Below are 26,901 nucleotides of genomic sequence, written 5' to 3' on the forward strand. Positions count from 1 at the left end.
TGCGTTATTCCTCTCTCTCACTTCACACTCTTTTTGGCACCATTCTCCACCTGAGCTGGTTCTCGCCTCTCTGCCTAAGCATACAAGAACAAAACTTAAAAGCCTGGGACAGCGTGGAAATATTATGAATTTGACCAAACGGAAACCACGATCATAACAGACCCCACTACCTAATTTGTGGTTCACAGAAGATAACAGGCCTCTGCAAACGAAGCCCGGAAATTAGCAGAATGATTAAAAGGCAGATAGCAACAGTAGGATCTACAATCAATGTTTTTGTTTTGTTTTTTGTTAGCTATTTTGGGTTTAAGTCGATTCAGTCTCAAACTGGAGGAAATCAGTTTATGCCTGGATTGTGTTCCGGGGCTACAATTTCTAAACTGCAGCCAAATAAAGTTAATTGCCTACATTTTTAGCTCTTAACCGCCGGGTTAAGAAAGGACTTGATTACTGTTTAAATAATAATAAGAAGAATCAAAAGGCAGCTGCCATCTGTAAGGGGTTTATTAAATTAGTTTGTCTCTACAATGTGCCTTGTTTTCTAAGGAAACGAGTGTGGACTGAAATGCTAACACATGTAATGAATTTGAGTGGGTGCCTATGGTGCTGTGTAATGTTTTCTTCAAGAATATAAGCCTTGGCACAACACCATCTTGGCGGAGAAGAGGGAACCGAGGATGTTTTGTAAGAAGATGGAGATAGGGAAACTATGAAGGCGCGGATAGATGGGTTTTGATTTCGGGGTTTGGCTGGCCTGTTAAAAAAAAAAGTTCTTAGATGGCAGATAAAATTCCTGGGAATGGAAGCCCATCTCTAACCTCGGTTGTACTCATGCAGGTAAACATTGTGGAGTGAACAGAAAAAGAGTCGCCTGGGTTGTAGGAGCCTTCTGCGGTTTTGTGTGTCCATTCTCCTTTTCCCAGCCAAATGACCCTCATACATCAAATTACATAGCAGTTCCAAAGACAGAGCCCATTATCGTTAAGTTGGTAGGAAAGTTCAATCCGTGGTCATGGAGATGAACGCTGGTTTTTCAGGTTCCTGGTGTGTGTCTTTCCCCCAATCCATCATGTTTGAACAGGTAGAATTTGGGTATATTACATGAAGGGGTTTGGGGGAGGGGGAAAGTGAAGATACTAATGATAATATTTTAAAAGTTCACATGTGTCTAATATACCCCCGAAATAGTTATTAGCTGTTCCCGCAGAACACAATGGACAGAAAGAATATATAGGCCCGAGGGTGCGAAGGAAACTTCCCACAAAAGCAGGTCTAGCTGAAAGGCCGCCTCGGATTATTATGTTTGGTTACATGTTGAGGCTGTTTGATCCTGGAGGCCAGATTTGTGTCTCTGTCTAAAGGCGCAGCAGTTAAAGCTAATTTATGCGCAGGAAGTTGGCTGGTTATTAAACTGCGAAGGAGAAGGGTTTCCCTCGTCGCTGTGCTGTTTCATCACACGAGGGCCATTATGGGTTGCATTTGTCAAACGTTTCCGAGCAAACAGTTCATGTGTTCGAATCCCTCGAGTGCCAGAACGTTGAGTAGCCCTTCACGGGGAATGCGATACAGTTATTTATGGGTCTTCTAGCTTTCCCTTTTCTGTTTTCTTTTTTTTTAAAATGAAATTCAAAATGATGTTTGCTTAATAACAAAAAAGGAGGAGGGAGCAAAAAAACAGTCTAAAGAGGAAAGAGCTATGGATTTGCTCATTATTTTGGGGGTGGGGCGGGGAGAGAATATCACTTTCCCACGGTGAACACAAGTTTACTCTGGTCGTTCTTATCTCGAGACTCTCCCTTTAAATAACCTACGAAGTTCCTTTCCTGAGAATTGAAAAATTGGTTCTTAGAGTAAGGGTGGTGTGTGTGTGTGTGTGCGCGCACACACACACACACATACACACAGATATAGATATGAAAATCCTAGAAAACTACACTCTCCCGGAGCAGTAAAACACACAGTATCGGCTGCCTAGTAAATCCCAGCCACTATCGAAATTCTCTTCGCCCTCCAGGCCAAGTCATGCTGCTAAATATTGCTGACCACTTTTTCTGTTATGGCTTTCATGTCACTTAGCTATTGAAAGTAAGATGGATTTGTACTATTTCTTCACTCTCCTGTGCTTTCCCTACACCCTAGGTCTACCAGGACGGGCCATTGGAGGAAAAACGTCACGTGACAGAGGGGTGCCAATGTTATTCTTTAAGGGTGTCAAGACCCTGTCAGTTTGTGAAATAAATATTGGGAAACAACGAAATGCAAAAAGCGACCTACTACGACAGCTCTGCGATCTATGGCGGCTATCCTTACCAAGGAGCAAATGGTTTCGCTTACAATGCTAGTCAGCAGCAATATCCTCCTCCGCCTCCCTCTTCCTCGCTGGTGGAAACGGAGTACCATCGACCGGCCTGCTCTTTACAGTCCCCCGGCGGCGGCGGCAACAACACCACCGTGTCCCACCACAAGGCCAATGAAATCAATGAGAGTTGTATGAGGACCCTCACCAGCCAGTCTCTCCAGCCCCCAGTCCTTTCAGAGCAGCCTCAGCAGCAGCCTCCAGCCCCACAGCCAGCACCACCACCTCCACCCCCCTCTGTGTCACCACCTCAGAATGCCACCACTAATTCAGCCCCGCCTAGCGCCACCAAGAGCTCCATCTTGAACTCGCCCACCATGTCCAAGCAAATATTCCCCTGGATGAAAGAGTCTCGGCAAAACACCAAGCAGAAAAACAGCGGCTCCAGTTCAGGTATGGCAAAACGAGGAGGGCTAGTAGAGATTTCCCGAGCGGATGTACTTACAGGCAGCCCCATCCACCAAGCCGTTAAGCAGAAGTTATTCAGTTCCTTGACTTCTAGGTGTTTCATTAGTCTTGCAGGAATGGTTTAGATTCCCCAGCTATTTCACTCGGAAATTGGAAACACACACAATCGCTTGAGATCAGAAAGATTGCCTTATCTATAGCTACACACAGAGATTATATCTATATCTATATCTAATCATATAGCTATAGCTATATGTCTATTTTGTCTATTTTGTCTATATCATCTATCTCTTCTATCTCTATCTCTATCTATCTCATCTCTATCTATTACACATACACACAGCAAAAGATAGATATGCAAATGCATACATACATACAACTACATGTGTACATATTTAGGTAGGTGTGTGTGTGTGTGTGTGTGTGCGCACACACACACACACACCAAAGAGGCTGATCTCCAGAAAGAGGAGGACTCCTGAAGTTTGGTTGCTTTGAATGACCTCTGTTGAATTCTTGCAAAAGAATGTGAAGTTGCTTAGCTTCCAAGCTCTTCTCTTTGCAGACTTTGAGATGACTGTAACAGGCACCTCTGAGTCCTCAACATTCCATAGACAACCCGCCCCCCCTCCTTCTTTCTGCTTCTATTAAATCATGTCCAGATACAAAGGTCCAGGCCTATCTTCAACCAGTGGCAAGACCTGTGTGCTTTTCTTCTCTCTCTCTCTCTCTCTCTCTCTCTCTCTCTCTCTCTCTCTCTCTCTCTGTTTATTTTCTTTTTTGGCACAGTGCTACAGTCACAAGACAGTGACCTATCCCTGCTAAAGTGTAATGAGAATAAAATAGCTCATCATTATCTGCAGTCAAGATCAATGCATTGTTTGATATTCATAACCTCTTTTGATTTTAGCGCACAGACTGGCAACCTTACAAGTGTGGTAAACAAAGCTTAGGTTTCTTTAGCACTTTGCAGGCAGGTCCATAAATACATTATGGGTGGATTGTAGTGTTTATCAACAGTGCTATTACATAAGTAAACCCAAATCGATGAGAGAAGTATTAGCGTCAGTCTCCCCAGGCATTTGGCCTCTATTTACCACTTACTTCCTCCATTTATCTTGTGCTGCGAAAATAGATTCTAAAAATTTTGCAAATGTTTTCTTCTATGCATTTCTAATACTGTTACAGTGGTGTATCAACACTGACAATCCTGATTATTTGATATGTACTGTGGTTTAGACTGTATATTTATCTACATGCATATTATATCATCTAGGAACCCTGGCTCTGATCCATAAACCCAGGCAGTCAAAGTACTAAGGGTGGCAGCCTAATTCTAAACATGTCAACCTGGAAGTAAACCCTGCTCAGTTTAATAGGCCTTGCTTATTAGTAAATATGCAGAAGACTGCAGACATATCTCATTAGGTGCAAATGTTGGAAGGAAAGTCCCACAGAACTGAATGTAATGTAGGCTTGATACTAAACTTGGAAGCAAGTTCCTGGAATTCTGTGGGGCTTCCAAATAGGCTTAGGAACTCTGCTTAACAGTGTACTCCTATACCTATCTACCAGAAGGAATCCCACTGAGTTCAATGGGAATTTCCCCCTGGTAAGAAGGTATTGGGTTAAAGCCGAAATCTCATGGAGTTTGATGTGACTTCAGAAATATTTCATTTATTTGGATTGTGCACTCAGCAAAGGCTAAATACATTTTGGAAAATGTCCAAGTGTCCCCAATCCCACCCCACCATGGTAGTAAAAAAACCAGCACAATGAATCGAACAATTAACCATGTTGCTGCCCTTTAATGGTACCCTAAAATCACTGCCTACAGCAGGCCTCTTTGTCCTTCCCAGTCACAGAGCTGGCCCTGTGTTCCTATCCATTCCATTCACTTGAGTGTGTCCAAGCTGGCTTTAAGCCAAGTAATTCTTCACTGGTGTGTGGAGCTGGCAGCCAGGGTGGTTTTATATTTGGGGAAGGAAGTGGATGGAGTATGGATGTTTGTCTTTGGCTTTTTGTATTCTGATTCCCGGTGTATTGACATAGATACCTATCTTGTTATACTTAATGGAATATACCTTTTGAAGTTCTATGGACCTCTCTGAATGTCAGCCGCATTATCCTGACCCCACGAAAGTCAATGGGACTTTTGCGGTTGATTCTAAAAGAGTCAAGTTTTCTCCTCTCTAAAGTTCCATGTGAAAGAAATAATTCAGCCTACCACTTCAATTGGACTTTCATTCAATTACTTGGGAGTAATCCAATTCATATAGCAAACAACTTTTGTTTTAGCGGTTTGGGAGCTGACAACATGTAACCCCAAAACCCATACCTTTATTTGCCATGGTGTTTATCTTTCCCATAAAAGCATGGTTTCTGGTCAGATGCATTTCTAGTGGTTTTCAAAGACCTCATCTCTGATCCTACAGAGATACCAGCAATTTGCATATATTGGTGCGGTAAATAACTGTCACTTGAGCATATCTTTGGTCACAGCAGACAACCTCATGTGTGGAAGAGCCAGCGCTACCAATAGGCAAGGCTGATTATTACTGGTTGTTGTGTGTTCGGGTGCCCCCATACTCACTTTGTTCTTTGTATGATTTGCATAGGTGAGAGTTGTGCTGGTGATAAAAGCCCCCCAGGGCAAGCCTCCTCTAAAAGAGCCCGCACGGCTTACACAAGTGCCCAGCTGGTAGAACTGGAAAAGGAGTTTCACTTCAATAGATACCTTTGCAGGCCAAGAAGGGTTGAGATGGCTAACTTGCTCAACCTCACGGAAAGACAGATCAAAATATGGTTTCAAAACCGCAGGATGAAATACAAAAAGGATCAGAAGGGCAAAGGCATGATGACCTCTTCAGGAGGACAGTCCCCCAGCAGAAGTCCTGTCCCTCCGGCCGCTGGTGGATACCTGAACTCTATGCATTCCCTAGTAAACAGTGTTCCATATGAACCCCAGTCACCGCCATCCTTCAGCAAGCCTCATCAGAACGCCTATGGCATCCCTACGTCATATCCGGCTCCTCTCAATAACTGCCCGCCTCCACAAAAGAGATATACCGGAACTGCAGCAGTGACTCCTGAATATGACCCTCATCCTCTTCAAGGGAATGGCTATGGCAATCCACATATACAGGGAAGCCCCGTCTATGTTGGGGGCAATTACGTGGACACCATGGCAAATTCTGGGCCTTCCATCTTTGGTCTGACTCACCTCCCTCATCCTTCCTCTGCCAACATGGACTACAGTGGGCCAATGGGCAACAATCATCACCATGGACCGTGTGACCCACACCCAACCTATACAGACCTTACTTCTCACCATCCTTCTCAGGGAAGAATTCAGGAAGCGCCCAAACTGACCCATCTGTAATATACCATCAGTTACTTAGTGGATCATAAAACTCCCCCAGCCTTTTTTAAAAAAAGAAAAAGGGAAAAAGAAGGAAAAGAAAAGAAAAATACTTTAAATCCCCCCCTGCCCTTTCTGTTTTGCTTCTGTTTTATTTTCTTTTGGTAAAAAGGAAAAAAATGCATTTTCTAGTTTATGTGACGTAGCAATATCTGTTGCTTGAATTGCTCCCTAGTTTCAATAGTGGATATTTATCTCCTTGAACTCTTTGCCTTGTGTTCTCCCTTTGAGAGTATACATAGGCTTTCTACTCTTAACTTCAACACTTTTATCAAAACAGGGTATATGAACAAATTTTCTATACAGACGGTTCTTAAATGTGAATTTGTTCGTACAGAATCGATCCCAACCGGGGAAGCATTTTTATTTTAATTGCACTTCTTTTAAATAGCGAGAAAGAAATAAAAAGGCGCTTGAACAGGGGCTCTCTGAGCGAACTTATTAATACGTGTACGTCTTTCAACGTGTGTATGCTGGTGAACTTTCAGATTTATTTATATTTTTTGCAAACTTTGAATAATCTAAGTGTTTAATTTTTTTTATTTATCCCCATCTGTTCATATTTATATATATAAATATATTAAAAAATAAATAAACTTCTGTACCCTGAATATTCAGGAGATATTTACCTGGCTGTATGTTAAATGACATACGTAGGAAATATCATTTGAAAGGGGGGAAACTTAAACTCCTTTATTTAAAAAGAAGAAGGAAAAAAATGCAATAAAATCTGGAAAATAAACAGCAGGCCACCACAGAAACAGAAATGGGTGCCTGTTAACATTGAACTAAAAGGAAATGTGTAAACCTGAACGAGAACAACACAAAGCTAGATTTTGTTTTGAAAGTTATACATTCCTTGCTGCTCACATTCTGGAAAAAAAATAAAGTTTTTATTCTGAATAATACAGACTTAAGATATGATCATTTGATTTTAGAAAAAAAGCGACAGAGAAAGAGAACAAGGACTGACGCCCTTGGAGCTTTTAAATACATAAATCTCCAATATCCAACCTTCAGGTCTTCTCTGTTTCTCTGAGCTTTCAAAGCTTAGAAGGCTTACACATTTTTTTCTCTCCACTCCCCACTCCTCAAGAAACAACAACAGTGGGGAGAATTGGAGCATTGAAAATATCCAAGATGGAAAAAAGATCCGCCCTTTCCGACCATAGCTTGAAGACTGCAGTTCTCCAGACGTTTTTCATAAACGCAGCCCATAGGTAACTGTGGCAGCTTGCTCGTTTTTGTTGCATTCATTGTGGCCGAAGGGAAGCGGAGGAAGGGGTGGAGGTGGGGAAGAGAAACTGTGTCCCTCATGTCTGGAGCGATATGCTGTAAATCAAGCTCAGGTGGCTGCGTCGCCTCTGCAGAAGGGAATCTTCTCCTGAGGCCGCAGGCTGAGCTGGGTCCCGCTTGCAGGCTGTTCTCCCTCTCGCCATGTTGGGTCCTCTCTCTGCTGGAGGAAGCCAGCCGTTCCTAATGGGGGAAAAGGCTCTCCTCGCCTCTGCACTGGGGACCTTTGAGCCGATCGGCAGCTCGCTACTCCCACACTTATAAGCTCCTCTCGGGAACAAAAAAAAAGGACAATTCAGCGACTGTTTATGCTGAGTGATGGGGAAAATACTTTTTTAAAAAAGGAAAAGGAAGGGGTGGGGATCTGGAGAGAAGAAAGAGAGGCGAAATTAAATGAACTAAGGCTAAAAAACGAAGAGCATGTAGTTAGACTCATATTTGATATGGCACGGATTCAAAAGCACATTTGTTTACAGGCAAAATACAATTCATCACCCTAATAATGAAGGGACAGATTCAGCAATAATAAATCAGGCCTGTTTGCCAAGCGATCTGGCCCATCCCCGGGGTTGAAAGAGAGTTTGTTCCTTATGGTTTTCTCCACTAACTGAGCTGCTCATCTGCGGTCTTAGAATTTGAAGGGCTTTAATAATCTTTGCACGATTTGTTAATCGAGCGTCCTTTCCCATCCCGCACCCCCTCCCACTTCTTTTCTAGATTGGGTGGGCGAGGTGAGGCAATCGAATGTAAATCTTCTATTTGGGGGGGGGGAGAGAGAAGGGGAAATAAAATAAATAAAATCCTTTCTTTCCGAAATACCTTTTGATATATCCATAGCAAATTGGTCTCGAAGACCCTCGTGCATGGATCTGCGCTAATAAACGAGTTACAATAAATCCAAACAGTAAACAGATAATTTAAAGATGCGAGGCTTATTTGTTGTAGCAATTGGGTTTGGGATTCTAAAATCACCGGTATACACAATAGTGCATTTAGAGGGGAACTATTCCACATTCAGCATCTGTTATTTCAATCTGAAGGAGATTGTCGCCATGTTGGTCACCTTGGTAGAAATATTATTCATCTCTTCCCTTTTTCACAGTCTCAAGAATCTTCCTGATTTCTTGTCCCAATAACATTGCTACCCCCAATATAAAAAATAAACACAAGGCGTAGCTAACTACAATGCAAAGAAACATAACTCTGTATTATTATTTTGCCATCCATACAAACCTTATTATAGCTTGAGTTAGGCAAGTCCCATATATACTTACAGCGACGCACTCCAGACTGTAGAAAGGCTGCACCCAGCCTTTTAAAACTCATTAATCTGTTTTAAAAGAGTCTTATGATGGGGAAGGGGGAAAAAACCCAATTGGAGCTCCGGAATGCAGCATTTGGAGAAAGATGAAGCGAAAATGGATCGTGGTGGATATTCTCCTGTTCAAAATTAATTTGAGAGAGGATGCCTTTTATCAGTGGCGAATAACTGACTGTTTGAGTATTGAAAACCAACCTTTTAAGACAATTTTCTGGGAAAGGGAAGTCATTTCCCCATTTTTATCTCATTTCAAAAGCATATATTTTCTTGTTCTCCTGCATATATTTTCTCCACGTGCTCTCTCTTTTTTTTTTCTCAAACAGGAAAAGGGTCACCTAAATTTTCTCCCTGCACTCCCTCGACTGTATCACATACTGTTAGGATTTCATTTAGCGAAACATAAATTTTGTTTGTTTTTTGTTTGGTTTGGTTTTGCAGGGGTTTTTTGAGTGGAGGGCATGGTTTTTGTTGTTGTTGACCAGCCTCTTTGTTCCAGGTGTTTTTTCTATTAGGCTGCCCACCCCAAAATGCTGGCCCTAAACCCTCCCACGCCGATTTGACTCACAAAGCCTTTCTGGACCCAACTGCCCCAGCCTTCTCCCACGTTCGCCTTTCCTCCTAGCGGGTCCCCGAACAAACCCTCCCACCCATTTCACTTCTAGCACCTATATTCTATAGGGGGGGAATAAAGATTAAAAAACAAAGATCGGAGCTGTCTTTCAGGGTGATGCGAAGAAGAGGAAGTCCCCCACCCTTAATACAGGGGAAAAATCCATTTGGGGAGCAGAAGCAGCTTCGTCGTCCTCTTTTTCCTTGTTTACTCGCTTTTCTTGCTCTCTCTATTTCCCCCCTTCTTTTCTCAGCCACATTTGATCTGGGAAAGAGCAAGAAGCTTCAAATGTGTTCTTAAAGGCCAGAAGCTGTCAAAGCGTTTGGCCCGGGAAGATTGATCGCGCGCAGGCTTCAGCGGATCTTTGTTTGGAGTAAAAGCAAGAAAATTAAAAAGAGAGAGAGGAAAGAAACCCAGCCTACATCTTCCAACAGCATGTATATTTGTAAGGCACCCTTTCCCTCCCTCCCTCCCTCCCCTCCCTCCTTTCCTGTCAAAGATGCATTAAATAGCAACCCCAATCTACATTTTTTAAAAATGTGAACAAATTATTGCAATATCTCGGCCCCTCCCCCACCCTTCCTTAGCCCCTGATCTATATTGTGGGAGTTTATTTGCTTGGAATCAAAAAGGGGTTTTGCCTTTTTTTGCTTTTAAAAAAATCACCTTTAAAAACATTCTTTTCTTTTCCTTTTTGCTTAGCTTCACTCCACCTGAAGATGCAATGGTCAGTTTATTGTTTTAAGCGCTTCCAAGCTCTGCTCAGGATTCTGCTCTGAAATCTAACAAGGACTCGAGGTAGCGGATGGAGCACTTTCGGTCTTCACTGGAATATATCAATATAGAAAGAGAGCTCTTCCATGCCACCCCTCTCGCCTTGCAGAAAGCCCTCTTCTCAAAAAAGGAGGATGCGCGGCCTTTTTCCTGGTTTGCTTTGAAGAAGAGGAAACCTTCGCCTCGTTCCCACCGTGTCCTTCTGGGTCTTCTCTTCCCTCCTCCAGCGCTGTTCATCCCTCCCCTCATTTACCTTTTAAAAAAATAATAACGATGATGATAATAATTGAGGCGATTGGAGAGCTATCCTGTCCAAACCATCGGCATCACGGAATGAATGAGCAAATCGAATAAACCGTGCGCTCCAAAACGAGATGGTAAGGGCAGGAACGGGATAGTCACTTCCACAGTCCTTAGAGCTCTTTGGTTTAATCTGCAGCATTATTGTGGTTTTGTTTCGTTTTTTAAATCCCTGACATTGGCTTTTGACACATTTCACTGTAATCGAGAGAGAAAATACATTTTATTGGGGGCTACGGAAAGAAAACGCGCCAGCAAATTCCAGTGTCGGTTGTGTGAATGCTCTGGATGTTGTTTTGTGACACCCTCCCCGCTTTCCTTTCCTCTTTTGGTCGGGACCTATGTTTACAGTCCCAGTGTCTAATGAAAATCTGCATCTCCTCTGAACTGTCCACTTCTGTCAAGCCAACTGCAGGGAGAAAGTAGCGACCCACCAGCCTGCGTGCTCTTACTCTTCCCCTAGGAGCGAAGCTGCTGGAGAAATTCCTTCGAAACAATGGATGGAGGCAGGGACCGGCGGCCAATTGTTCTCCATACTGTACCCTCAGCTGAAACGGGGAGAGAAATGGGGAAAAGAAGAAGATGCCAGGTCGTGATCGAGGGGGAGGAAACCCCAACCTTGCCGTCCTTTAATTTTTCTTAAGGAAGCGGTTAGTCCTCAGCACAGAGGTGGGACCGGGTTTTGTTGGAGATGGGGGGGAGGGGAGGGGAAAAAAACAAACCCAAATCAAATATAAGCAAAGACTCCCTTCCTTGGCATCCCCTGGCCGGGTGGAACTTTTTGTGCAGCGGTGGAGATGTTGGGGGCCCGCAGTGTCACAACTTTGGAGATTAATGGATGACTTTGTTAATGACTCAGGGCGTCCGATGGAGGTGCGCCCGTGATTTGTGAGGTGCAAGGCGCTTGCTTGACAGTCCCAAACAATGAGAAGGGGGAGTGTGCGGAGGGGAGGCAAGCGGGGCAAAGGAGCCTCCCCGGCCAAGCTAAGCATCAGAGGCAGCAGCAGCAGCAGCAACAGCAGACAACCCACCCAAGCAACCACACACACACACACACACACACCCCTCTCCCTCAGATATCATTTCAGATTAGGAGGCAAAAGGGGGAGAGCGAGCGAGAGAGCGCGCGGCGGAGATACCCTTTCCCCCCTTCTAAAAAGTATAAATAATGCCTTGCTGGCCCCCAATGAGGCGTTCCTTCCCGACTTTTTTGGATCAATCAAACAGACAGTGGCTTCTTTTGATTAAAGCCCAAATTGTCATTGGGCAGAGGCAATCATGTGACAGCCAATTCGGTCCAATTTCAACCTTGTCTCCATGAATTCAATAGTTTAATAGTAGCACGGTCCCCATACGGCTGTAATCAGTGAATTAGAAAAAAAACACCCCACCAGCGATCTTCTATGATATTTTTTTTCCTTCTCTCTCTCTCCCTCTCCCTCTTCCTTTCTCTCCCTCTCTCTCGGTTTTTTCCCCTCCCCCCCTTTTCCTGGGCCTTGCTCCCCCCTCCCCCTCCCAGAAGCGCTAAATAAGAGGGAACTTTTTCTCCAAGGGGGCTGCGAGTTGAAGGCCATGAATTTCGAATTTGAGCGAGAGATTGGTTTTATCAATAGTCAGCCATCGCTCGCTGAGTGCCTGACATCTTTTCCCCCTGTCGGTGATACATTTCAAAGTTCATCAATCAAGAACTCGACGCTTTCACACTCGACACTGATTCCTCCTCCTTTTGAGCAGACCATCCCCAGCCTGAACCCAGGCAGCCACCCTCGCCACAGCAGCAGCAGCCGCCCCAAGCACAGCCCCAATGCCAGCAGCGGCAGCCCAGTGCCAGCCGGCGCCCTCCAGCCTCCGGAATACCCCTGGATGAAAGAGAAAAAAGCCTCCAAGAAAACTGTCCTGCCGCCTCCTTCGGCCTCCGCCACTGGACCAGCCTGCCTGAGCCACAAAGGTCAGTTCAAAGACTTTGCTGCACCTTCAGTCTTCCTGGGACTCAGAGATCTCTCTCTCTCTCTATCTCCATATATCTCCTTTTTCCCTCTCCCACTCCCTCTCGCTTGGATGGGTGCCTCCCTAACTTACGGCACTCCAATCCGGGTTCGTTGGAGGAAAGAGGAGATCTGGTGGGGGATCCACAGGCAGATTCCTCAGAAACCAACCCCGCCGACACCCCCAAATCCCCCCACCCCAGCAAAGTTTCTTTTTTCCTCTCTCCCCTAACTTGTTTAGCGTGGGATGATTTATTTGAGTTGGAGGTGACCCTCCTCTTGTCTCGCTGTCCTAGAGTTGGGATATTTGACAGTAATGAAGAGTGATAGATTGCTCTTGCTCAGCTAAGCAGCTGATGCATTAATTATAAATTGTTGTATGGCTAATATCAAAGTTTGCTCGGGTATGGGCAGGTTGGGGAGATGGAGGCAAATCAAGTTCCTGGAGCTAAGCGAGGAGGGTGGGGGGAGAAAGAAAAGTGGGTCCAAGAGACCGGGCTCACAGGAGTGCAAACACAATGGATTTACTGCATTCATGGGCGGCCATTTTGTTGCAGTTGAAATTTTAATGCTTTAAGAGAGAGAGAAAGAACCCCCCCCCCTCCAACTAGCTCATTTCCCCCCACCAGGCTTGGATGTTCAAAATCCTAAAATAAGACATTCTCATTCTCTCTCTCTCTCTCTCTCTCCTCTTTCATATCTCTCATTCTAATGGGGATTGTTGTTGTCTCCTTTTAAGCAGAATCTCTGGAGATCTCCGAAAATGGGACCGGGGGCTCCAGGAGGTTGAGGACTGCTTATACCAACACGCAGCTCTTGGAGCTGGAGAAGGAATTCCATTTCAACAAGTACCTCTGCAGACCGAGGAGGGTGGAGATCGCCGCTCTCCTGGACCTGACCGAGAGGCAAGTCAAGGTGTGGTTTCAGAACAGGAGGATGAAGCACAAGAGGCAGACCCAGTGCAAGGAGAACCAGAACAGCGAAGGGAAATTCAAAGGCTTGGAGGATCCCGAGAAAGCAGAAGACGACGACGAGGAGGAGGAAGAGGAGGAGGAGGAGAAGTCCCTCTTCGAGCAAGCCCTCAACAATGTATCAGGCGCCCTTTCGGAAAGGGAAGGCTACACTTTTCAGCAGAATGCACTAGCGCAACAGCAGGCTGTCACTGTCCACAATGGAGAGTCCCAAAGTTTCCCAGTTTCGCCTTTAACGAGCAATGAGAAAAATCTGAAACATTTTCAGCATCAGTCACCCACTGTTCCCAACTGCCTGTCAACAATGGCCCAGAACTGTGCAGCTGGCCTGAACAATGACAGTCCTGAGGCCCTGGAGGTCCCTTCTTTACAGGACTTCAGCGTTTTCTCCGCAGATTCCTGCCTACAGCTCTCCGACGCCGTCTCCCCCAGTTTGCCAGGGTCCCTCGACAGCCCTGTAGATATTTCAGCTGACAGCTTTGACTTTTTTACAGATACACTCACCACAATTGACTTGCAGCATCTGAATTACTGAGAAATGACAGACCAACTTTTTCGAAAAGGGTTATTTCCCCCCCTCTCCTTTTCCTTTTTTTGGGGAGAGCGGGAGGGGGAGGGGGATGACTTGATTTAATTTCTTTCCCTTTTCCTGGTCAGTATTTTCCTGTTTATTTTTATTTTTCCTTCTCGGTGTGTTGGAGAGCTTATTTTGCCGTTTGCCTATGACACTTTCAGTTGTGCTCGGTTTAAAGCCTAGTCCCATTCTAGGTCCTTCTATGAAAAAGCAATATATAAGGCCTGTAAGAAAGTGATCATATCAAAATTGTATCTTCACTTTCTTTTTATTTTTGTATTACATTAGGATGCGTTGTCATAAGTATTTTTGGTAGAATAAATTCTTGTTTGCTACAAGCACTTTTCTTATCTCTTTCTCTCTCTCTTTCTCTGCTTCATACAAGGAAGTTAATCTCTGCCCCTCCCCTAGTTCTGAAATAAAATTTAAAAACAACAACACAATTTGGTCACAACCTTCGTCCTTTTTCGTTAGAAATATATTTATTAGGGGGGAAGCCAGCGGTAAATGATGGATTTCCAAAGTTCTCAATAGTCAAATAGGTGGAAGAGAGAAAAAATAAACATAAAATAACTCCAAAACTATATCCCCCAGAAGCACAAGTTAAAATGTTTCTGTGCTATCGCAAACGTTTTATTATAGTATAGGTTGAATATATCGTAACATTATAAAAAAATTCTCTTCTACGTTTTAACTGATATTGTATTATAGGCAGAATATATCATATTATTGCAAGTGGAAACAAAAAGCACTACAGCAAGCCTTGCTGCATAAACGGCCAGAAATCGACAGAAGTGTATACTGGTTTCTACTATTGAACGCTATTTTTAACTATTTCTTTTGCGACCCGTGTCTTGGAAGGGGGGGAGGGATGGTGGTGTTGTGGGGAGTCAGAACTGAGAAAGGAAGGCGTTTGATGGATTCTCCAGCTGTCCGAAGGCCCAGAGAAAAGAAACCTAAAAGAGAGGAAACCAGAGGAGAGAATTAAAACACACGCACACGCGGTTAGGATGTATGCAAGGCATATGATAAATCGCTTTCAAATCCTGTGGTTTTCGCTAGGTCTAGCGAACAAAAGCTGTTGGAGGGCACCGAGTCCTACTGGAACTGGACTAACAAGTGTAGAGTCATGAGGTCCGTTTAAAAGTGCTACCAGGCGGGGATAGCTGTGTGTATTCTCTAATCCGATTTCAATTCGGATTGTTAGCAAAATCCAGTGTGCCTTTTTTTAAAAAAGCTTTTTTTTTTTGCCCCACAGCCTATCAGTAGGTGTTAGCATACATCTTCGTGTTCATGCAGATATGCCAGCGTAGATATTTATAGCCCGCTCCTTAAGAACTTCCCCAGATCTTTGCAAGCGCGGATTTCCTGGTTGCTCTCCTATGCGGGCGTTTGTTGTGGCCGTCGTTGGCTTCCCTGTTTTGCAAACCCCCTCTAAGTGGGGTGGCGCTGAGCTGCGTGGGTAATAGCTGGAAGGACTGGATGCAATTCTTCCTAAAGTCATAAATCAAACGCTTTCTGTGAATGAGAATGTCATCAAAGAGATCAATTGCAGGACCACATGCACAAATAAAAATCCTCTTACGTATTTGCTCGGGCTGGGGATCCCCGTCTAAAACCATTAAGCTAGGAGGCGGTTAGTCATAATTCATTTTTATTGCTCTGTTAAAACAACAGCTTGGCTAAGCTTCAGGTGCGGCAGGGAATCCCGGGCGCTCTCCCGCTCTTTTTCGCTCCCCCACCCGCTTTTTGCTAAGGGTTTGCCTGGTTTGTGATACAGAAAACTCCACTCCGGGCGTGCATTTCGGAACGTTTTCCTTTTATACAGAGAAGGCAGCGCTTAGGTTTATTGGGGGGGGGAGCCTCCGGTTCAAAGAACAAAAGAAGCCTTCCATACAAATCGACTCCCCCCACAGCAGATTCTCTCCCCCACCCCAGCATATCAGAACTAGGCCAAGCCCTGCAAATATCCTCTTTCAAAACGAACAAGAGAGAAATTCGAAAGATTCTTTTTCGAAATTCGAAAGATTCTTTTTCGAAATTCGAAAGATTCTTTTTAGTTCCTGGTCGCAGGAACTAAGGCTAGCGAAGGGTTTGACGACGTTCAGAACCACCAGAGGAACCGATTCAACAAAGGCGGGTGTAGGGTGACGGGGGGGGGACACCGGTGGGGGGGCAGGGCCTACTCTGGAAAAGGCCTTCGTCGAGCTTAGGGGGCTTTTCTGTGGGCCTGCTTGCGTTTTCCAGAAGGCAGACATGGGATGGGGAATGTGGTTGCTCCGCCACACTGGGAAAGGCGTTCCCCTCCCCCGATCTCCCCGGCCGACACCACCCCGCCCTCCATGTCTCTCCTCCTGCATTCTGGTAAAACAGAGGAATTGTGTTGGCTTCAGAATGCAAAAGCGTTGGGCCACAGAGACAATATAACAAAAGGGGGAAAGAGTTCTTCTGAACAATGGCGGAGAAATGGGGGAGAAAGTGTGGAAGGGAGCAACGAAGCAGCAGGCACAGGAGGGAGGGTTCTGCTCAGAGAAAGGCGGCCAGGAAGGAGGAAGAGAGGGAGATGATAGGGGCCCAAATGAAATTACCAACTTTTCATAGGAAACAAGGCTTCCTTTAGATCAGGATTTATACCCTGTTTTCAAAGCCGGCATGCACCAACATAGTTTTACATCTAAAGCTGTAAGGGAAAGCTGTTACTGTAAATCCCTACATGCACGTTCTTTTGTTTTACAAAACGCCTCCTCGTAAATCCACTCCTCGGGCCATGAGTTGGCCACTCATATCGATGCGATCTACTCCCAGACCGTCGTGCCTGGGCAATACGTGACTGTGCGTGCAATGAGTAGAATAGAAATCAATTGGGCTACTAATAAAGGGGACCCTGTATCTGTTCTTCCTTCCTTCCAGTAAATTGAAGAAGATATAAATATTATTCTTAAACACACACACACACAGAGAGAGAGAGAGAGAGAGAGAGAGAGAGAGAAGAAAGAAATCCGAGGTGTGACTACAGGGCCAAAAGGAAGTGTTTTTAAAGTCCCACTAAGAGCGAGTTAGCTCTACCAAAGGAAAGCCAGGAAGTACGTAGGAGATTTTCAAAGTCTCACAGCCAGATTCGGGGCATGTTTGTCTTATCGTAGTATACAATGCATGCTTATCAATATTTTGAGTGGGCCTCGTTTTTGAGAGAGGGAAAAGGAAGAAAGGGGAACCTGGAGAACAGCCTAATCCAGATCAGTAGCATTTTAGGAATGAAAATAGTATTGTAGTTTCAGAGGGCCTAGGGTGGTACAGAATCATACATGGTGTGTGTGTGTGTAGATAACACAGAAGCAACAACTATTAACACACTAATGCTAAATATTGGGCTGATTTCGACATTTGCAAGATGAAAGCATAAGAAGTCCGCATAGCTATTTCCGGACTCTAGCAGGCAAAGTTTGCCTTCTTTCTAGTCAGGCCTGTTTTCCTTCCTGCATTGCAGGGGGTTGGACTAGATGACCCTTGGGGGTCCCTTCCAACTCTACCATTCTATGATTTTATGCTGAATTCTGTGCTGTTGAGTCCTCCCTGCTCACCTCTCCTTCTTGTGCAGATGAAGCCCTCGTGGGACCCACCACCTCCCCACATCCAACCCAGGGGCTTTCCTCCAGGTTTAAGCTGACCCTGCCTTTCCTCCGGGGAAGGTCTAGCCCCACCGAGAGCCAGGCGTCTCTCTTGGCCCCACGGACTTGAGCGGAATCAGGGATTCACATATCCGAGAAGAAAGCACTTGTGGTGCTCGCGAGGGAAATCAGAGAGGCCTCTCCCAACGCCCCGCCATTTGTTTTCCTCGGCTCCCTCTCTCCCTCCTCGGAAGGAGGGCGGCAGCCTAGTGATCAAGTGCCTGGAGGAGCGCTGTCGACCCCCTCGCCCCTTCCTCCAGACAGTCTCCTCCCCCTAACCGCTGGCCATGCCATCCAGAGGCCTGCTATTTTAAAGACTCGCATCTTTCTAGACCTCATGGTTTCAATCCGGGGCCGTGGACACTCCTTGGGGTGTGGGTGGGGAGGCAAAGGTTATACGTGAGAAGCGGGGTGGGGGAGCAATAGTGAATGGGAGCTGAGAGAGAGGAGAGGCCTGGCATTTTGCACAGGCGCTCTGGCGGCTCAGCTGCTGGAGAGAACCTAAGAAAGCTTCCCTGGCAATCTTTGTAAGCGCTTCCTTCCTCTAACCGCGCCCAGCAGCGTCGGATCGTCCGAAAAAGAGAAAAAAAAGCAACCAAGTACCCAGTCGGCAGGCAGGCACACTACCGCCTCCGTTTCAGCCCAGGCTCCCGGCTCCAACTGCCCGCCACTGACTCCCCGTCTCCGGGAGCCAACGGCGCCATTCCCCTGCATTAAAGCCAACCACGCTGCCCGCAGCAGCAACAACAATGGCGTTGCCTTGCAGAGAGCCTCATTTCCATGCAAATAACCGCGAGAGAGAGGCTGGACCAAGCGCATTTTAACTCTTGCCGGTTCGCGCGCGCGCGCGCCGGGCTCTGGCTGAGGACGCCTCGGCAACTGGCAGAGCTCAGCCGCCGTCCTCCTACCTCTCTCCATGCCCCCTAACCTCCCCCAGCCCCCTTGATCTCTCTCTCTCTCTCCACCCACCTCGCGCACACAGCAGCAACCCCAGGCTGATGGAGACTGCCCAAGGCAGACCATAAAGATCCAAGCGATCTAACTGTAGCCGAGAGGGTTTAGCCTAGCTGTGCTCTCCCGACAACAGCCCTGGAGAAAGCAGCAGCAGGAGCAGCTACCCAACTGGGGACGCACTGCGCGGGTCCCTTTGCTTACCTGCCAAGCCAAGGCTGTTCCTTCGTAAATCCATGCAGGAGCAGCCCCCTCCGGCGGCGGCTCTGTGCTTGCTGCTGCTTCAGGCTGAGCGCCTGGGCGCGCACTGCCTCTCCGGCCCGGCTCTCAAACCCCAACGCGCTGACTGGGGACGGGGGAGGAGATGGGGGGTGTGGAGAGAGAGAAGGAAAGAGGGAGAGAGGGAGGTGGTGGTGGTGGCTGCGCGTCACCTTGATGGAGGAGCGTTCGGAATTTAAATGCCACAGCCAGGGTGATCCATCACCAGGAAGGAGCAGGGCAACTTTGGCAGGAGGAGCAGCCATTGGCTGCCGCCCTCACGTGGCCGCCGTCTCACTGTACATTCATATCATTTTTCTTCTGGCCCCCATGGAGGAAGTGAGAAAGTTGGCACGGTCACCCAGGACTCCGAAGAGCCGGTCAACCGGTGATAGATGGACACGGCGAGGATGAATTCCTTCCTCGATTATCCGCCCATCCTCAACGGCGAGTCCGCCACTTGCTCACCCCGTGCTTACCACCACCACCGCCACCACCACCACCACCCCGACCATGGGATTACCACAACCACGTTCCAGTCCTGCGCTGTCAGTGCCAACAACTGCAACGGGGACGACCGCTTCCTCGTGGGCAGGGGGGTCCAGATCAGCCCCCATCCCCATCACCAGACTGCTACCTACCAGCACCACCCCAACCTGGGGGTGTCCTACGCCCACCCGAGCTGTGGGCCGACCTACGGCGTGCAGAACTTCGGTGCGGGGGGCTACAGCCACTACCCACTCGCTCAAGAGGCAGAGATTAATGGGGGCTTCCCCCAGTGCGCTCCTACGCTCTACTCTGGAAACGTCTCGTCGTCCGTGGTTCAGCAGCCCCAGGTTTATGCTGGGGGTCCCGTGGGCTCCGCTCAGTACATCCACCCTTCTTATGGGGACGAGCAACAGAACTTAACCCTAACCAATTACAGCCACCCCCTGTCTCCTCTCCATTCGAATCACCAGGAAGGCTGCGGTTCCCCTTCATCGGAGACTTCTCCTCCCGCCCAGACTTTCGACTGGATGAAAGTGAAGAGAAACCCTCCCAAAACAGGTGAGTCACCTGCCTGAGCGATCACTCTGGACTTTGGAAAGTTCGGGCCCGAAGTTTTCTTCTTTTTGTTATTATGTTTGTAAGGTGGACGCGGAAGATCTGCATTTAAGGTAGATGCAGATCAACTTGATGGTCCCAGGTATGATGGGAACAGGTATGGTTGGGATCCTGAAGCGTACCGGTTCTCCAGACGTGGGGGAAAGGTCGTGTTGTGATTTGAGGTTCCTATTATAACGCTCAGTTTGATGTGTTTGTGTCCCCGCTGTGGATCACAAAGCAGCCTGATCTAGGTGAGTTCAGTTGCTGTTTCACTGGACAGGCGGCCCCTAAGAAGTTAGCCCATGTGCACTCGCTAGGTCTTTACTTAGGAATAAGCAGGTTTCCGATTGGCCCACCAAGTTCCTTTCACTTCAAGAGCTCATTCTCTATGGTTTGTACCTGCGCGCGCCTGCCTATTGCTTCATGTCACCTATAAATCATTGCTTCGACTTAACGTTTCTGATGTGGGTTGTTGTTGCTCTCTCTCTCTCTCTCTCTCTCTCTCTCTCTCTCTCTCTCTCTCCTCCCTCTAGGGAAAGCTGGCGAGTACGGTTATGTTGGCCAGCCCAACACGGTCCGGACCAACTTCACCACCAAACAGCTGACGGAGCTGGAGAAGGAATTCCACTTCAACAAATACTTAACCCGGGCCCGCAGGGTGGAGATCGCCGCCTCGCTGCAGCTGAACGAGACTCAGGTCAAGATCTGGTTCCAGAACCGCAGGATGAAGCAGAAGAAGCGAGAGAAAGAGGGCTTGCTCCCCATTTCTCCGGCCACCCCAACAGGAAGCGAAGAGAAAGCGGAGGAGTCCTCGGAAAAGTCCAGCCCATCCCCCTGTACCCCTTCGCCAGCTTCCTCTACCTCAGACACCCTGACTACCTCGAATTGAAAGACACGCTGCTGCTCATTCTTCCTCTAAGGCACAATCTAAGAGTAAATTTATTGTGTTTCGAACTTCTCTGAGACCCCCTCATCCCCTAGCTCAGGCATGTCAAACCTGCGGCCCTCCAGATGTTTTGGACTACAATTCCCATCTTCCCCAACCACTGGTCCTGCTAGCTAGGGATCATGGGAGTTGTAGGCCAAAACATCTGGAGGGCCGCAGATTTGACATGCCTGCCCTAGCTTATTTTCCGACTCTCACGCAATTGGCGGAGAGAGTAACCCAAACTCTCATCCTGAACCCTTTGATTTGGAGACAAGTCTCATTGATTTTACTGGAACTCTCTCACAAATTTAGCAACTTTGAGGCTGAGATCCTATAAGGCCTGCAAGCAAGCTCTCTGGAACCCAACATGCCTGAGTAGGCAGGCCACAGGACTGCGCTATTAAATAATCCCTAAATCCCATGAAAAGGAGCTGGATGGGACTTTGTGACTATTTTAAACTCAATTGATTTCAATGGGAGCTGGCTCACGTTGGCTGGGTTGTGGCCCAGGAGTTTAGGATCTCACTCTGAGTAGCTTATTCAGCACCACTCACTAAGCCTGCCTCAGTTCCTCAGAGTTGATCTGTTTTCATCTCTAAAGACTGTTTTGTGGGAACAATCAAGAGAATTTGTTAGACCAGAATTGAGTTGCCAAAGACATTGCTACCGTTTTCTCCTCCAACCAAAGACCTGTCAGACCCAAATTCACGAAGAGATGCACTATTGAAAGCGTTTACACGACTTCGAGAACTTTCACCACTTTAATTTAATGTCTCTTGTCTTCTCGTGTGTATGAGTTTTGTTGGTTGTAAATACTTTGTCCCAGAGATTTATCTTTTTACGGATTTTCTAGAAATGTTTAGATAAGATTATGAGCTTAAACAGGGTGGTTACATTCTCAACACTGGATTCGATTTTATAGCGAAAAGTGAGGATGTCACGAACGAAAAGTTGTTCAACTCAATCAGATACCTCAACAATCATAGGTTGCTACTATTTCTTTGAACGAACTAGAAAAGAAAGTGGAAATTGCACTAGGTTTTTTTAAAAAATAAACCTTGCTTATTAGTGTCTACCCCCGCTTTAACCCCCCCCCTTTCCCGAACTCTGTGCTGGATCATTCCCAACCCCCAATATTATCATTAAGAAGGGAGAGGGGATATCCCCCCCACCCCCAGGAAACGTTCCTTAGACTTGAAGTCTTTTCAGCCCAATTCCTGAATGTGATGAATGGCCAAACGAATGTATATTTTATGTGATTGGTGGATGGAACTTGCATGATGCACAACCGCTTGGATGTACTCAGTGAAAATAACACTGAGTTCTATCAGTTGTCATTTGTGATGGAGTACTTTCTGATTTTTTTCTGTACAATCATCCAAGGTTCTGAGATTCTGTGTTTAAAAAGAAAAAAAGAAAGAAAGAAAGGAATCCAGAGCAGAATTTTACGGGTCCTACAAATCTCTGTAATAAATATATTCATATCTCAGGTTTTTACTTTGCTTCGGTATCTTTTGGAAAGCGGAGTCTGGGGTTGAGGTTAATCTTTCTGCACCCTTTCCAGTTCCCCTGGAGTGGCTTTTGATCGGCTGCTCAGATATCCTCCAGATATCCCTACATCGAATTATTCGCGCCCTTTGACTGCACGTTATGTATAGTACCCCGAGATTATACAAAGTAGGTCCATTAATCAATAGAAGGAGAAAGATCCATGTTTATCTTCTGCAGTTAAGAGAAAGGCGAAGGAAGCGGAGCTATTTTTGAACCATACTTGCGGGAACTTCCTGGGTCAAGGGCTAACCTTTTCACCCCGAACTGAATATTGACCTGTGTGTAAACAGAGTCCTCTTCAAAAGCAGAAGCTGTCTTCGGCCGGTCTTTCCTCACATCACAAGCCACCAGTTAAGAGAGTCACATTTCATTATCCCTGGGTATAAAGCTGTCCAAGGAACCCCCAGCGTCACTCCCTGCCTTCTAAATCGTCAGTGACATTTTGAAGGCACAAAGCACGGTAAAAGTTCACAGAGGGAGAAAGAGGGAAGGAGAAATCCTTGTTGATCCAACTCCGATCCCTGCGTGGTCTGCAGACAATTTCCTAACCCAAGTATGTTCAACCCAACGTGTCCCTGCAAACCCCACACCATTCCCCCCCTCTATTTGGAAAACAAGTTCTGGCAGGTGAATTACAGTTTCTTCCTGAAAAGATTTGCAAACAAGTTTGTTTTTGTTTTTTAAAGATCTGCAGAACCCTCTAACGCGCCCCCGCTTTTTCTTCCAAGCTCCCTAGCGCTTTCTAGCCAGAACATCGAGGCTTTCCATTCCAGCTCATCTGAGGAGCTGTATTTCTTTCTTTGGGGATTTAATACAAAACAACAAAACACAACAAAACACCCTCCGCGCTGCAAGATCTGCAGGAGGCTTTTACTGTACAAGCTTTGAGCCTGGACTGTGAAAACAACAGCGGAGGCTGCTGGTTTTGAGAGAGCCGGAGCGCGCGAGTCGTATGTGGCTTCTCGGCTGAAGTGTCAAAAGCAGAGAAGCCTGGATTTGCAGGCGCATCGGCCATATCAAGAGGGCGAGGAGGAGAGACCCCCCTCCCTCCCCCCTCCCTGCTATTGCGCAGGGCTTGTCTCCAAAGGGCTCTCTTGACTGCCTTGTTGCAACTTCAAAGCAGGAGACAGAGGTTTCATTTAATCCTTCCTTCCTCTGCTGGCCCCCCGCCTGCCTGCTTTATACTTTTATATACATTTTAAAAAAATACATTTTGTTGACTAGGGTGAGGCTGCAAACTCAGCAGATGGCCTTCTGCCAGAGGCTTTCGTGACCCAAGGGGCAGCTATCTCTGCATCTGCATGCCAAGAGGGCCTGATCGGGATCACCTCTCGGAGAGAGCTGGCCCTCCTCAAACACGCGGCGGCCGCCTGACCCTTCCGCATCCCTTGCGCTCTTCCTCCCTTCCTGACTCGTTTGGTGGGACCGCGAGAACAATAACAAAAGGCTGGCAATAATATTATTGAGGGTTTCGCGGGTGTTTTTAAAGGAGGACGAATGTGCCAGGCGGTGGGGGTGTGTGTGAGGCTGTCCTAAGATAACCTTCTGCATTTCAATACACATTAAGCGCCCGTCCCCAAGAATCCAGGAAACCGTAGTTTACCCTTCACAGAGCTACAGTTCCCAACACCAGTAACAAACTACAGCTCCCATGATTCTTGTGGGGAGCGGGGAAATGCGCTTTGAACGCGCTTTATAGTGTGGATCTGCATCTTCGCCTTATTCACCGGAGCATGTCTTTCGAGACCTATTATTTATTCGTATTATTTTACCATCTAGTAGGGCTGCCGTTGCGACCCGCTTTAGATCAGGCCGGGGACCGCTAGTGGGCCCCGATTCGGGGACACCAACATAGGGCCAACCCCCCCCCCAAAGAGTTCCTCCTTGCTGCTAAAAATGTTTCATGTGGAGGTTAACAAGGAATAAATAACTCACTTTTCGTGACGCAGGCTTCCTGACTGACACCCGCAACAGCAGTGCTTCCTAAATAATATCCAGTTCTACCCTAGGCACGTTTACCCTGAAATCTCTCCCCCCTCCGCTGAGTATGGACTTGCTCCCCAGTAAGAGTGTGTTAAATTGCAGCTTCTCTGGTTTGGACAAAGACCAGCAAGAAAAAGCATTCCTCTGGAGCCGCTTCATTTATGCTTGGGCAGAAACACCGCCCTTCACTGGGAGCTGAGGCCGCTCTCCTCATATATCTATAGATATATACGTATATATGACATTTGATCAATAGGCTTGTCAGCCAAATAACATTGCTGACATCTCGATCCTAAGCGGATTTAGAATGGGGTGGTGGTCGGCGGACTCTCTCATACCGTAGATGAACGGTATTTGGAAGGAGACTCCAAAGCATTGCCTAATTTGAGGTGAGATATAAAGGCTATGGGACTTCCTTTGGATGAAATAAAAGTCAAGCACATCGTGTGTGAATGAAGATTTGTGCACGCATGCTTCGGGGTAACTTGCTCTGAGCTTCACGGTTTCACGGCTCTCCGAAACCCACGCTGCTGTGTCTGCGGCTGAATTAGTCAATCGCTGCTACAAATCGATTGATCACACCTGTGAGTCGATTAGTGCCTCATGTTCTCTTTATTTACAAAAGAATTTGCGAGAAATCTTCTCATCCTTTCCCCCAAATTGTGCAAAAGGATGAGGAGGGGGGGTCTCTCTTCTTCTTCTTCTTCTTCTTCTTCTTCTTCTTCTTCTTCTTCTTCTTCTTCTTCTTCTTCTTCTTCTTCTTCTTCTTCTTCTTCTTCTTCTTCTTCTTCTTCTTCTTCTTCTTCTTCTTCTATTATTATTAAAATAGAGATGCCAACAGCAACTATCCTTGGTCTGCTTATTTGCACCCTGGTCCTCTTATGACTGTGTATATATTTATTACCCTCAACTCAGCCAAACGTCTCAAGGAATTGAGCGTCTTCTTTCAAGCCTGAGATCTATTTTCGATGTTCACCTTTAAAGTTTACTTTTGGAGGCTACATTGAGATGCTCGGTGTTTTCCTCTGGGGCAATCAGATTGAAAGCGATCAATATTTACTCAGTCTGAAAAGGGTTGTTGAAAAGGCAGCTCGCAACAAACTGCTTAGCTGCTCACCCCTGTTTAATCTCAGGTTCACCGAAAGTTCAAGCAGAAATGAATTCAGCAGTGGGTCACTTTAGAATGTGTCCCAGTGGTTTATTTCAGCTCTCTGCTAAAGGCAACAATTATTTACACACACACACACACACACACACCCCTCCCAGCAGAGCCTCTTGTCTATTATTCTAATGCTAAAATTGATCCTTTGACTTAAAACTTAAAACATTTTTTACCTAGTTGTGGGGTTAAAATCTTGTTTCCTCCTCGTCCCCTTCTAGTCCTCTTTTGTTCTAGCCTTGATGATCTTTAGCCATTGTTAAAATTAGTGCACTTTTTTTAAGCGAGTGAAAGAGAGAGATTGTTTGCAACAACAACTTTTAAATTATACAGAACAAACCGCGGGCCTTTCATCTGCTTTCTGGGCAGCAAGCCCTGATGACTTCAGCAAGAATGCGCTTCCCAGTAAATGCATTTCTGGATCAAGCTTTTTCGCTATATCTACACAAACCAGAGAATTTAAAGGAACACCCCCCCCTCCAGCCAAGCCGTAGATCCCATTGCTTCGACTTAACTGGGTTGAGGACAGTTTTGGCGGCATTATTCAAGGAAAGAAGCACGCGAAAGAGGCGGCCATTTGAGGCGATTCAGATGTTCCCTGAAGCAAGCCCTACTTAAGATCAAGGCAACGGGCTTCCAAATCGAGAAAGCACAGAACTTGCTTTATAATAATGCAGCCAGTCTCTTAACGGAGACGCTTCGAAAGGCGCGCACAATTCAAATTGTGTGTGCGCGCGGGCGCGCCTTTGCTCGTGTGAACAAATGCGAGTTCTTTAACGTGTTTGCACGCTCCTCCCGGTCCATAGTTTAATGAAAGCAAGCGGGAAGGGACCGCGGGACTACGCAAAAACCGAACATTTGAAGGTGCTGCACGTTGTGTCTAATTGCAACAACTCTCCAGAGGTCAAAGTTCACCTAATCTCTGCATAAATGCATCCGGAATGGGAATTTATTAGCCTTTTTCTCCGGGCAGATCACGTTTGAGGCAGAATCTAATTCTCATTAGCATATTGGCTAGCAGGAACTATCACCCATAAACTCGGCGGCTTCCCATTTTTCCTTTGAGATGCTGAGCATCTTTAATTGTTTTGTCCTAACGCAGGGATAACATTGAAAGATGCTGCGCCGTTTCGCTAGGCAGAGGCAAACAGAGGGTCAGATTCTTAAGCGTGCGCCTCTAAGCACTGTTCCTGGGGAAAGAAAATCCAGGCGCATTTCCAAAGCGCTGATCCTGATCCTCTTTCTGGCATACCGCACATATTAGATCTGCGGAACTAATCCAAAGCAAGCGTTTTCAGGACCCC

The 26,901-nt window shown here is 46.4% G+C and overlaps 3 protein-coding genes across 7 annotated transcripts in view; all 3 read left to right on the plus strand.

Annotated features, from left to right (window-relative positions):
* Window positions 1–7,091, plus strand: part of HOXA3 (homeobox A3) — a 52,078-nt gene extending 44,987 nt beyond the window's left edge. For all 4 annotated transcript variants that reach the window (XM_060280698.1, XM_060280696.1, XM_060280699.1 and 1 more), the window contains 2 exons: window positions 2,140–2,749; window positions 5,383–7,091. In XM_060280698.1, coding sequence (XP_060136681.1) covers window positions 2,257–2,749; window positions 5,383–6,146 — 1,257 coding nt within the window. In that variant the 5' untranslated portion in view covers window positions 2,140–2,256 and the 3' untranslated portion in view covers window positions 6,147–7,091. The remainder of the gene's footprint in view (window positions 1–2,139; window positions 2,750–5,382) is intronic.
* Window positions 7,092–11,352: 4,261 nt separating this feature from the next.
* Window positions 11,353–15,900, plus strand: HOXA2 (homeobox A2). Of its 2 annotated transcripts, none has more exons than XM_035129095.2 (2): window positions 11,353–12,431; window positions 13,208–15,900. In XM_035129095.2, the coding sequence occupies exons 1-2, from the start codon at window positions 12,056–12,058 to the stop codon at window positions 13,972–13,974; spliced, it is 1,143 nt and encodes a 380-aa protein (XP_034984986.1). In that variant the 5' UTR covers window positions 11,353–12,055; the 3' UTR covers window positions 13,975–15,900. The 2 variants fall into 2 exon arrangements, with proteins under 2 accessions (XP_034984986.1, XP_034984987.1); XM_035129096.2 differs by having other exon boundaries at window positions 13,211–15,900.
* Window positions 15,901–19,285: 3,385 nt separating this feature from the next.
* HOXA1 (homeobox A1) lies at window positions 19,286–21,094 on the plus strand. The gene is made up of 2 exons (XM_035129099.2): window positions 19,286–19,937; window positions 20,510–21,094. The coding sequence occupies exons 1-2, from the start codon at window positions 19,286–19,288 to the stop codon at window positions 20,863–20,865; spliced, it is 1,008 nt and encodes a 335-aa protein (XP_034984990.1). The 3' UTR covers window positions 20,866–21,094.
* The last annotated feature ends 5,807 nt before the right edge of the window (window positions 21,095–26,901 follow it).

Source organism: Zootoca vivipara, chromosome 12 (assembly GCF_963506605.1).
Source record: "Zootoca vivipara chromosome 12, rZooViv1.1, whole genome shotgun sequence".
Classification (NCBI taxonomy): Eukaryota; Metazoa; Chordata; class Lepidosauria; order Squamata; family Lacertidae; genus Zootoca; species Zootoca vivipara.